At 32.4% G+C, this 13,628-nt stretch overlaps 2 protein-coding genes across 2 annotated transcripts; both read left to right on the top strand.

The window, feature by feature from the left end:
* Nucleotides 1-4,890: 4,890 nt before the first annotated feature.
* CPR79 (cuticular protein RR-2 motif 79) lies at nucleotides 4,891-10,187 on the top strand. Its single transcript, NM_001312722.1, is given in 4 exon segments — nucleotides 4,891-4,958; nucleotides 5,059-6,234; nucleotides 8,963-9,062; nucleotides 9,966-10,187. Coding segments are annotated over 4 exon segments (1,395 nt in total). The 5' UTR covers nucleotides 4,891-4,949; the 3' UTR covers nucleotides 10,076-10,187.
* Nucleotides 10,188-11,161: 974 nt separating this feature from the next.
* On the top strand, nucleotides 11,162-13,374 carry Pex2 (peroxisomal biogenesis factor 2). The gene is made up of 5 exons (XM_013322231.1): nucleotides 11,162-11,359; nucleotides 11,525-11,602; nucleotides 11,782-12,207; nucleotides 12,400-12,621; nucleotides 12,828-13,374. The coding sequence occupies exons 1-5, from the start codon at nucleotides 11,327-11,329 to the stop codon at nucleotides 12,909-12,911; spliced, it is 843 nt and encodes a 280-aa protein (XP_013177685.1). The 5' UTR covers nucleotides 11,162-11,326; the 3' UTR covers nucleotides 12,912-13,374.
* The last annotated feature ends 254 nt before the right edge of the window (nucleotides 13,375-13,628 follow it).

The raw sequence follows: 13,628 nt of genomic DNA, 5'->3' as shown, positions 1-13,628 counted from the left end.
TTGGAAATAACCGTATGTCACAAATCACAATGTACAATAGTTACCAACAATCACTACGCTGACGTAGACATAGAGACCATAAATAAAATTAAAAAGTTTTTTTTTAAATTAACAATCGGCCAATGTTACCTAGGTTTATAACCTCCTTCAATCCATATTTGTATAACCTTACCCGAAAACGTTAGGCAATATTTTACATATAAATATCTATTTCAGTAATTAAACCAAAATGTCTGCACCTAAATCCGAGATTTGATCTACATTCCAGATTTGGAGACAGCAACAGACAATTAATTACTGGTGGCCATCTTGATTATATTCCAACTCTGCGGATTTGGACGGTCGGTTTACTTATACAAAAGTTGTCATCGCTTTAAGCAAACCATTAATACAAGTTTTATGGCAATAGAATTTCGGGATTCTAAATAAAAACCTATAAAAAAAATTATGTGAACTTATACACATATGTAAAGAAGATAAAAAAGAAGCTGTTTATTCTTAGTCATTTAACTGCCTTTTGGATTTTCCAAAACATTACCCATTTACAATAAACAAAGGGGCTTTGATTATTTTATTATTACGATATTTCCTTCTTATCGTCGTCTCTCGGCCAATATTTCTTAAGTGAAAGGACAAATAGATTTTGACTCAATGGCCATGTGGAAAATTATCAAATTAAAAAAAACACCAATTTTATTTATAATTTTAAACTAAATTGATTATACTTAATTTATTTTATGTTGCCACTTTACATTTAACTACCTAAGATACGTGGTTAGTCTAGCCCTTATTCTGTAGTAATTTGCTGAAGTAAATTACCCGCTTTACTCTCATTTAATCTATTTAAATTGACCCAAATCTTAATACACAACATACATGTTGCATAATTTGCATGCAAGCTGTTAAGAGCTTAGTGGTCGTTTCCTTATGCAAAGTGTCGACTAAAACCTTATCGGCCCGAGTTCATGTGCAGTAAATTGCTACACATATGTAAGAACCACTTCACACCACACAACAAGCACACGATAAATATTTCTTACGTGCAATTTAGACTTACAGTAAAGGCCAGGCCATGAGCTTTGTATGGGGCATGATATTTTTAGCACAATAAAGTTCAGAGGCGTTACCCTGATAACATGTTATAACCTTTTTGTTATTATCTAGTCTATTAGAGACCTTTTCGATTTCACGATTCACACAACCCACAATTTTTAAATTAAATGCTTTTGACTTATTATGTAGATTCCAATTTACATCTTACTAATATTACGAACGCGAATGTTTGGATGTATGGGTGAATGGATGTTTGTTAGAAGCTACCTCCAGCTACCTGCATGAATCTCGCTGAAATTTGGCACAGATGTAGAACATAGTCCGGAAAAATACATAGGCTAAGTTAACTTTTTTTAATACCGCGAGGACAAAGTTGGTGTATACAGCAAATAGTTTATAGATATTGGCCAACACTTTTCACTATAAAATTATTTACATTAATTTTATTAATTATACTGGGATGTTGTAAAACGGGTGAAATGTAACTTAGTCATGGACCCAGATCTGTCTAACAGTTACACAATTCGTAGGGATATGTATCAGGACTGCCTACGTAATCAGTTTTCATAATCTCTTTAATGGAATGTCCATATGTTAGATTTAATAACATACAACGCATAATCGTATATCTATTCAATACTAAATTGAACACCAACAAGGCGGCACTAATGATTTACCGAAATACAAAACTAAATCGAAATCGGTAGATGGGTTTTAGTTTTTAAATTTATCAATATTTTTTTCTTTGGTTTCATGTTCATCGAAGCCAGTAACATTTTAAGGAGGTTTTCGACATATCTGCAATAACAAAAAAAATAGCGAAATATATAACCTCTTTCTTTTTGAAATCGGTTTGAAAATAAAATTAATAACTCAAAATTGACTCCGGCAGCTGTATTTCGAGATGATTATGATTAATTTGCCTTCATATTTAATTATACCGCAAACAGTAACTAGTACCTTCGCAATAATTCTATTAAAATGATAAGTAATAGTAAAAAACAATGTATTCCCATCATTAAAAAGGGTTACTACAAACAGATATCTAATACATCGTGAGAACATTTATTTCAAAAGAAACTGCACCTTCGTAAATTTTGGCAGTGAATTTATGTAAGAAAATAATATGAACAACAAACAGATTTACTATGTCATTGAACTAAATGTTGACGTAACTTCCCTTTTTCGTTAAAAATAACAGAATCGCCTTTTAAAATATGAGTAACATTTAACAAAAAAAAACAAACAAATTAAGATCCAAAAAAAATTGTTTACTATGTATGAATGGATGGAAGTAAGGTTGGTAAAAAGTATATACAGAACGGCTTCATGGATCTCGCTGAAATTTGGCATATATGTAGGACATAGTCTGGAAGAACAGATAGACTAATAATTAACCCTTATGTTATTTTTGTATTATATAATATACCATACAAACAACTTTATAAAAATATACGATTACTGTAAAATAATATTTAACTTAGTTTTTTTTAACTATGTTTTTTGTTTTTCTTCAAAAAAGAAATCTTGCCACAATAAGGGTTAAGTCTATTTTTTAATGTGGGCGGAAGAAGTCGCGGTAAAAGCTAGTTATAGACATAAGTTTCACGGTAATCATTTGTAATTTAAACCTATTATAATTTTAGTTTACTTATAAATTATGTAATGTTTAATCCACACTATTAAGTTAAAAAAAAATATCTACATATCGCAAGAAAAAATTTATTGAGTAAAATTGATATCACATTAAGTCAAATACTTTTTACTTTTCATTTGCCTAAGTACTTATATTATTTTACGAATTAAAATATTTTGATTGTAACATTGTTTACGACTATCTTAGTCAATTATAACCTCATTTAAGTCACTATAAACTTAAAACGTTTCGATACACCTGTCTAGTGATTGTATCGCGTTGCTAAAATTTAATTTTACGAGCTATAAGATAGACTAAATTTAAACAACATTTCCTATTACCAAACTGCACGATGAAACCTAAATCATTTGAATTCAATCCTGACTGCGACTCTTAAACATTTAATATTTTTTAATCTAGTGCTTCTGCATTAGTACTCACATAAAATAAAAATATATTGATGTTTCTATGCTCTGTTTGAATAATTCAAAACGTGACAACAATTTTATTTTAATCTTACTATCTTACTAATAACATAAATGCGAATATTTAGATGGATGGATGTTTGAAGCTAGCTCCGGAACGACTGCATGGATCACAGTCTGGAAGAAGAAGAACGTCAATATTTTTTTTAATTTCTCGTGGAAGGATTCGCGAGCGACAACTAATGATTAATAAATAACGTACACAACCTTACTATCCTTTTATAGTCAAGGGAAAAACAATCAATTAACGCACCAAACGGAAGCAAACGCCTCCGCTTTTTAGTGCATTTTATAATTATATCGACCCTGAAATCTAAAGCCACTGAATCAATCTTATCTGATTGTGTTTGAATGAATGAAATTGAATGAAATTTTAAACTTTCATTTCTCATATGAGAATTTGCGTAATGTAGTTTTTTTTTTGTTTTTGATTCTCAAGATTTTCAATGAAATGTTATAAGAAACAGTAAAAAGTATATTAATTTATTGTATTGTTATTCCAGATTTAAATTTTTTATATATTACACATTGTAAATTTATCCGACGTTCTTACGGTAAAGGAAAACAGCGTGCTACATATCTGCGAAGCAATCCAAAGATATGTGTAAATTCAACTCGCACTGTGCCAACGCGATTGACTATGGCTAAGGCCCCCCTAATGAAGGGTAGACTCCGAGCTCTTCGTTGGGGACGTCTAGTAAGCTGATGATGATGATGAATCCAGATTAAACCTATGGTGATTTACGATATCAAGAATCAACGATAGCTTGGTAAGCTGCCTTGTTTTTCTTGTATAAAGAGGCACCCTAGTTTGTTACATAAATACATCGTTTCGACAGGATCTTACATTATGTACCTTTACAAATAATATAAACAGTTTAACGACGTACCTGTTTTTTTTAAAACTGCTTTAATTGCGTAAGGCGACCTGCGTGACATCGAAGTAAGGTTAAAAAATATAACAAGTAAATTAAATTTATTATAAAAGTTGTCCGTATTGACGACCCTTTAAAAGTGTTGTTAAACTTTGGTCGTGTAAAATACAAATTGAGCAGAAATATTACATTTATTTAGGTATAAGATAATTACATCTTTATTTAGAACTTTTCAACTTATTTGAACGTAAATCTAATTAAAATACACAGGAAACAAATTAGGTTACACTACTACTTTAAGTCTACGAATATATCAAACTCTAGAAGTGCTAATGTTAAGTTCAAGCCAAGTTGTATCTATTGAAATCTCCGATACAAACATTAATTGACTATCATGAAAAAGTTCTCCAATGATGCCTCATCTCATATATGAAATAAGGGTTAAATTGTAACTTTGTATTCAAGTTCAACTATATAACAGTATAAGGACAGTCAGTTTTAACTTATGATCTAATAGCTCACAAACAGCCAATAAAATGTAACGAAGTTCATGATTAGTGGATTGAGTTTAATGCAATGTGCATTACTCGCTTCGCACCTAAGAAGGAAACGATATTTAATGATTTACAATCTAATGGAACTGAATAACGAGTCATACAGTACTAAGGCCGCGCCCACCGACTCCGCCAACGGCGAATGTGAAAAAGTGTGACCCGTTCTTACACATATGAGATCACTATATAAGACTTTGCAGGCGCACTTTGCTCTCATTTCGAATGACGCCGTTTGCCAAATACAATTCGACTTGTTCGAGCTATTAACAACATCGAGATTATCGAATGAACGCACCGCTAGCGATTGTCTTTTAAAATTAACTCGCATCCCAAAAAGTGCATTAAAATGAAATCGGTGAGCTAACGATTTTAAAAATACTTCAATAACATTTACATTGTAATTGAAACAATTTATTTTACTTAAGAAAAATTACAAGCTCTTCTTTTTGTTTCAGATCATTGTGCTTACATCACTACTTGCAAACGTACTCGCTTACCACGACCCAGATCTCAATTACCACCTTAGTCAAGTGCAGAAAGGACAAGGATGTGGCGACTCGGGTTACTCGTATCCCGTGCCTACCACGCAGCTGTCTACCGGAGTAGCTTCTAACCAGTATGGAGGCGTCGCGTACCAACAGCAAGCGATACAAGCGACTGCGTACCAAGCTCCACTAGTAACTCAAGCGAACTATAAACAAACTGCAAATCAAAACGAATTTCACGGCTACGCTACCTCCGCTGGATTATCATCGGCTGCATCGTCTGGCAGAACAGTGACGCCGTTAGCAACTTACGCGCAAGCCCCGATCATAGCTAAAGTTACTGCAGCGCCCTTAATTGCCAAATACTCTCTGTCACCGCTCAGAACCACATACGCCTCTAACAATTTACTTACCCAACAATCGATATCTTTGGGTTCCGCGAAAGCATCTCTAAACTCTTACAGTGTCCAATCTGGTGGTCCAGTTGTGTCTCAAGTATTCGCCGCACCAACTGTTGGATATAAAGCATCTGAAGCGATTCAAGTTCAACAAACTCCCCAAATTGCTTACGCTACGCCAGCAGCTATAAATCAATATCAACAAGTGGGACCTATTTATCGAGCACCAGCTATTGCGACATCTCAGTACAGCGCGCCAACTGTTGAGGAATATCACGCGCGATCCGGTGTGCAATACAATTCTCAATCGTCAGCTTCTATCGGATATTCAGCACCCAAAGTGTCACCAAGTTATACTCAATATTTTACACCGGCAATTGCTCAATACTCAGCTCCAGCAGTTAGGCAATATTCAGCTCCAGCAGTTGCGCAATACTCAGCTCCAGCAATTGCACAATACTCAGCTCCTGCAGTGACTCAATATTCAGCACCTGCAGTTTCGATACAACACTCGACTCCAGCGGTAACACAATATTCGGTGCCAGCTGTTGGTGTACAACACGCACCATTAGTGCAGTACTCTGCACCTGCAGTATCAATCCAGCGTTCACCATCAGTAGTTCAGTACTCGGCACCGGCAGTCGCAGTGCAGCATTCTGCAGCTGTCTCTCAGTACTCACAAGCTGCTTTAAGAGGACACGCATCTCTGGGAGTTAAGAATGTTCACACGGAGTTTTTGGAAAATTATGTAAGTAAAAATTTATGTTCTTCATATTAATTTCATTAATTTTTTGGAAACCATATTTGCTATTATTCAGTAACGGACAAGTATCGTCACTACAAACATGTGTTTACAAGCTATCAAGCGGCTTTTGTGTTAGGATATCTAGTTAATTAATTATATTAGCCAACTAGAGATTTTAAAAAATCTCCCTAAAACTGAATGTTTGTAGGTTTACCCTGCAAGACGTTACCTCATGCGTGTTATCCAATACAATCGACACGCATTGAAAACTAAATTTTGATGATTTATGTGACTTTATTAAAACAATGCTCTACAAAACTATATCTGGTTAGGACAATATATATTATAGCAATGTATGAATTATTATATGAACAATGAGCAGTCTTTTTCCTAATTGACGTAAGCAATTATTATCATTAATTTTATTTCACACAATACGAATCAAATCCTTAATGATTTAATTCTATGTCCTCCAATTAGTTTGTTTATTAATTAATAAAACTAATGTTTTTATTTCTTAATTATAGAACTCTACGTTGTAAGTCCTGCTTACCTCCTACAAAATGCCATCCCACACAAGATTAACATTACAATTACTAACGTCAAATACCTGAGCCCAATACTATTATTTCCCAGGCTTTATTATATTAACTAAACCTTTAAGACATTGACATTCAATAGGCGTGGCAAATGGTATTTATTGTTGGCGCTGAGATCATGAATTCGTGTCGATCCACTATCATTGCCTTGTTAAAAGCTTTTGTCGCTTTACTATAATACTTATTAATCTTGATTAAAAATTAGTTCTAATAAAGCATTTTGATCCTAGATGTTTTCGTTAAAGTTTGCTACTTAATTATATTTTATGAAAAGAGCTCATAAGATAAAATCGTAATCACTATTTTTTACTGAAACTAACCAGATTGTTTACATTAGTAATAACATTATTTTTAAACAAAAATAAGTTATTTGTGACACGTTAAGTAAGTTAAGTAATCTGTTACATTATGCTGCTGTTACTTTTACTTAAAAAATAACATAGCAGCATGTGACATAATATATCACTATTATGATAAAACACATTCTATATTTGGACCCTTATTCTAACCCCCTTTATGGTATAGATATTGTTGATATTTGTATTAAAATAATTAAGAGCATATGCATCTATGCATAAGTGAAATGCTTCATATATACTTATTTTAATGTTGTTTAAATCCTTTCTGCAATTAGATGAACTTAATATGTGCGTATGCGCAATTGATATATGTTTGTAGATTAGTCCATAAATCATAAGAAATAGCTTATATCGAAATGAAGCCCTCAACTCATCAGTAATTTATCATCGTCGTATAAACACACGCTTCCTTTAAATATATAACAGATGATAATTTTGAGTGGTAATACGGTTAGCTTTCAACGTGTTGTCAGAAATGAAACGAGTCTTGCGACACCCAAACTATGTAGGTAGCCAGGAAATTGTAAATATTGCGATGCGATTTAAGGGCTTTTAATATTTTTTTTAAATACGAAGCCAGTCACACAAAATTGTACGGTACATTTCAGGTATCGAATTTCGAAGATTTTTTTTAAGATTTCATTGTTTTGTCCATTAAATAGTAAAAAAATATTATAATTCCTTTATTTAGCGAAATTTTGTCAAGATGAGATAAAATAGTTCTACGTTTTATATCTTACTTAATATTATAAAAGCTGGGTGGATCGATGTTTATTTGTAGGTATGTCCGGACCGGCTCCATAGATGTCGCTGAATTTCGACATAGATGTAGACCATAGCCTGGAAGAACACATAGGCGACTAATTAACTTTATTTTATTCCGCGCGAATGGAGTCGTGGGCGACAGCTAATCATTTATATGTCTGTGATAAACATTAACAAATCAACCTTATGTCACCAATACGGGGTACAAGTATTTAGGTTTTTCACGACGCTTAACTTCCTTATTAGCAAAAGTGATCGTGCTCTGTTCAATGTATATTTCATTGTAAACGCTTTTATTCAATCCAGTATTTCAACCGGCGATTTAATCTCAAGCCTTAAGTTCTCAGATACTGTTTCAATAATATTAAAGGTCTTTGAATATTTGAAATATTCTGTGATGTAATAATCCTAGAGTTAGCATAGTGAGACCAACTTATCTGGCCAGGTAAAAGAGACTCTATTACCGCGGCTAATTCTGTCAGTAAATATATAGACTAAATTACACATCTTGAATGTAATCTACAGTAGGATAATGATTTTGTGAGACATTGACATTGACAGGGCGCTTAAAAGCTATTGCAATTCAGTTTAACTTTTGCTTACCGGGTCAGATAAATTTGTGAGGTTATACAAAGTATTACGAACCTGTCAGGAGTAATGTATATGAAATGATTAATAGTAATGCGGGGAAGACGTGAGGAAACAATATGTATACATATTTAAAGCAATTACTAATACCGTGATTTATACTAAGGTGCTTTTATAGATTGTTACATGAATAATTGTTTCAAGCTATAGTTAACAAGATGTGTTCAGATATATCTATAGTGTAAACTTCCTTTTGCGAAGTAATATATCATTTCACAAGTAAAAATAAATATTTAGTACTTAATCGCATCGCAATTCATCGCTGTTTTTTTTAATTAGTACATCTACTAATCACCTAACTTCTACTCTAATTTTCTACGTTTTGTGAAGTTTTTTTTAATAAAATTATTTTTTTCAAAGGACGCTCATCCACGATATGCTTTTGAGTACGGTGTTAACGATCCCCACACCGGCGACATTAAGCAACAAAAGGAAGAGCGCGACGGCGATGTTGTAAGAGGTGAGAAACTTTTTTTTATACCATTCAATTAGTTTTAAAATAAGCTTAATTCAATTACTTTAAAAGCGGTAAACCCGACGACCTTTTGTTTATACTTAGTGTTACAAGGTGTGACGCAATGTCGCATAAACATTATCTGATGAAATATTAACCGTCGTCGGGTCGCCTCAATACATTTTTCATTGCTCAATTTTTTATTCATTATACCCTTGAATTTTACATGCAGGGATTTATTACGCTTATCAATATCAATAATAATTAAGTTATATTTTACAACAACAAAAAATTGTTTGTCTATCTGTCTGGAAATACACATATGTACCGTGTATGTAAAGGTTGGACCGTCTTTGACTGGAAGGTTGATGTAGGCAACCTGACCAAGTCGCGTGCGACAGCTAGCATTTGGATAAATAGGAATAAGCCATTACAGTAACTTCATACTTCTTAAAATTGTATGTATTATATGATAAGAAATATAATATCAAGTATCTCCTTTAAGTTTACAAAGAAAGTCCTTTGCGCAGTATAAATAGGCTTCTAAGTTAATAAAACTAATTCTACAAGACATTCCTTTATCGCGCATCAAATTTGCTGAAATTAATTTGATGCGCGATAAAAGAAAAAGTTTACGTCGATTTATATGTGAAGTTTACATCAACTAAATTATGATGACCCAGGTCAGTTAATTTAAATAGCTGCATTAGATTTATTATGTAAGCCAGCCAGCCATAAACCTCTGAACTATCTTGAAAACATCAAACGAACAGCAAAGAGTCGCATATTTATCTAGATTATGCAACAACTTGAACTATCATATTAATAATTAATACGATACAATAAGTTATTACGCAATTAAATCAGCCATAACAGTCTAGATGTAAAGATATAAATGAATTTATCCAGGTCAATATTCTCTGGTGGAACCGGACGGCTCGGTGCGCACAGTGGACTACGTCGCCGACTGGGAGACCGGTTTCCATGCCAACGTACACAATAGCAAAGACAAACACTGAACAGTACCACTTGCATAGGATACTATTGTAAAATTTGTAATCATGTCCTTTAAAAATAAGTTAAGAATATGTTAAATGTACATATAGAAAAAATTCAATAAGATCTCTATTATCTTTTTGTTTTAATCTTTTTTACCCAATCCGACGAGCTCAACATTAGATAAGTTGTGACACCTACTATGGCATCATTCAAACGTATATCTCATAAACTATTATAACATCACTTGCCATTGACGACGCGGACAATCTTCCAACATGCGAGCGTGTCCTGGCGGACAATTCAAACAAACGTCTTATGTTACAATATAAGGAATTAAACTAACGGAAGTTAACATAAAGACATTTTACTGCAAAGTTAATTATTTAAACAGATGTTTAACTTTCTTAATTAACGATTAACGAATTAATGCCCATCTTTGGAAATCTCCACCTAATATTTTACAATCCGTATTTAAAAACATCAATAACTAAAAATGTAAGTTTTTATTTGAACGAGACGCAATTCAGAACTAATCATTTCATATAAATTAAGTAATTCAGATAAATCATATTGATTAAGTAACATTAAGTCACATGTAATATCTTGTACGAGTTAATATAAAGTGTGTTATATAGTTTGCTCGATCATATTACGCAAAGATAGAGAAGATCGTCACAAATCATATATGATATTATATTTACTCCAGCTACCTATTTCCTACCAGTAAAAGTATAATTCAATTATTTTCGCATTAGTTATATACATATGCCTGCGTAACAATGCTAGAAAATAGATCTTAGTATTTGTTGTAATATCTTCCTCGAAACAATTGAGTACAATGCCCCTACAAGAAAGAAAAGATACTCAAAAATATCCGACGACTTTTATAGATCTATAAAATCCGAAATTACTAGTGCGACGAGGCTGGCCAGTAAAGGGTAGTTCGTCAACCACTGGGCTCATCCCTAGATGCGCTACTGTTTTCACGGCAAGTTCTGTCAGAAAATAATGTCTATGATTATATATCTGATATCTATGGTTCATATAAGTTTATTTGACATTTGACATGACATTGTTTTAAATTTCATTTTGACAATTACGCACAACAAAAACTTATTTTAATAGGTTGATAACAACAATAATCTTTTGATCAAAGTACAGACACTTCACTTATGTAGTTCTTATATTTCTGTTCTAGTTGTTACATATGAATTACAAATATTTTGATTTGAAACTTATATGGTAAACTTGTAACCAGGATATCTATTATAATGTCCATATCGTACATTCCCAGAGTTACACAGGTACATAACTCTTGACTATGGCCCAAACCCTAAGTTAGGGTACGGTCTAAACCTCACAGTGTGACCGCATATAGAGCTGATGATGATAACTTTTAAGCAATTGTTTAAAAAATATTTATAGAAAGTAACAAATCATTTTCTTAAGTTTATCTTCAAAATTTTCAGTTAGATTCTGTGCAATTAGATGAGCAAGTTGAAGACTTATTCAAACAACTATTATTTAATGCTACCAAATTTTTAGAGGTTAGTATGACTGCTTTGGATTTTTTACGAATTTTATAAAATATTGAGTAATGTAGTTGAGTTTGTGATATCTAAAACTCACTATATACTTGATAACTTTAAGGAAAAATTGAAAATTGATTATGTTCTTTTCATAAGTTAAAAAAATTGGTACTTATCTAAACAAATTCATTTTTCAGCCTGGAATCCTTCAGCCAATTTTACCAGAACTTGAACTTTTATTGAGAACATGGATGTTCAAGTATTCATTATGTGAAAAGAAATGTACTTTTGGTCAGGAAATGTTATCCTTGAAATATGACACCACAAACCTCTCACAAAGCAAATTGTATTGGTATTATGGTTATACAATAGGTTTGAGATATTTAAAAGACAGAGCCTTGTATAGCTTAACATCAAATATAAAAGTGCAAAACTTTTGTACCAAACTAGAAACATTTCAATTGATAGGAGACATTTTTAACTTCTTAAGGTTTATACAAACTGGGAAATATCCAGTTTTAATAGATTTTATACTCGGGCTTGAACTTACAGCAGACAAACTAGCAAGGGAAGACCTTACAGATCTTTCCTGGACTCGGGAACTGTTATGGCATAATCTTATTGTAAGTAATTCAATTTAAATACTTTGTGTTTCCTGATGCTTTATTTGGCTCACTCTAAACACCACTATTGTTAATCTATTACTATTATATACTGACTACATAACTGATAATTATTTTTAAAAAAGTAATAAATGAACACATTAAAAAACTAAATAATAAATTATTTACTAAGCAATAATATTTGATTTTCAGGAATTAATAGGAACAGTGGTTTCTCTGGTCAATTTATTTGGATTAAAAAGAAAAATGAGCAATACTTTGAAATATGTTTGGTGGCGGAAACATGTTCGGTCTATTGGAGGAGAGAAATCACCAACAATGACAATCAATACCGTTTGTGCATGTTGCTCAAACAGACCAGTACTACCTCATGTGATGGGCTGCTCCCATATATTTTGTTACTATTGCTTAACGGTAAGACAACTTTACTAATATTATTATATAAATGTGGTTGATCTCTCTGAAATTTAGTATAGATTTAGAGCAAACCTATCTTAGTCTTTCACCTTTTGATTTTAATTCTGCGCAGAAGAAATCACAGGCAAAAGCTAGTCTTACTTAATAAAATATAGATAGTTTGTCTATGACTGTATTAACAATTAACACTTCACTTGTTTCAGGCAAACAAAGCTGCTGATCCTGAATTTGAATGTCCAAAATGTTATTTTAATGGAAACAATATTATTAAATTTAGTATTACATGATAAGATAAGAATAGTATGAACTAGGGTTGTAGCGGAGTCCCTTTTAACGGAAGCGGATGTAGGAGTGAAGTACCTTAGCTCTGCAGAAGTTTAACGAAAACGGTGCCAGAAGTTGTAAATATTAGTAAATCATATTTATTGCAGAAATTTTGGTATATTGTTTATTGAGTATCTAATCTGTTTATTAAAATCTATTACCAATTTCCATATTAGAAAGCTAGCTGTTAGTAACCGTGTCATCACTTTATCTCTTCGTCAAGTTCAAAACTCAACTGAATGGGCGTATCACCTTTTGCATTTTATGTGGATGTTCCGCACTTGCAGAGACAAGCGAGATTTCGTTATAACCCTAGTTTAACAAAATATTGTTACCTACAACTGTAAATGGAACATATATATTCGCATCAGGGTAATAAAGGTTGTGCGTCTATATAAATATTAACTATTATTAATAAACTATTGGAATTATAATATTGAATTTTCCTTTGATGTTTTCGACGGTTAGTTGTTTGTTGGTTGCCGCTTCATACTTTTAACAGAATGTATGTATGAACCAGGCAAGCTGAGGTAAACTGCATTTTTTGCAAAAAGGACATAAAATATTTTTTTATGGGGTGAATTGTTCAGTGCACTTTAAAATAAAAATCTTTTTCTTTGGCTGAATTCGCTATGTTAAATCTTTACTATCTATATTAGTATTGGTTATGGTTCTGAGTG

This window comes from Papilio xuthus, unplaced genomic scaffold (genome assembly GCF_000836235.2).
Source record: "Papilio xuthus unplaced genomic scaffold, Pxut_1.1 DF825928.1, whole genome shotgun sequence".
NCBI lineage: Eukaryota > Metazoa > Arthropoda > Insecta > Lepidoptera > Papilionidae > Papilio > Papilio xuthus.
The sequence above is the reverse complement of the archived record's forward strand: the minus strand, read 5'-3'. Positions and strand labels throughout refer to the sequence as shown.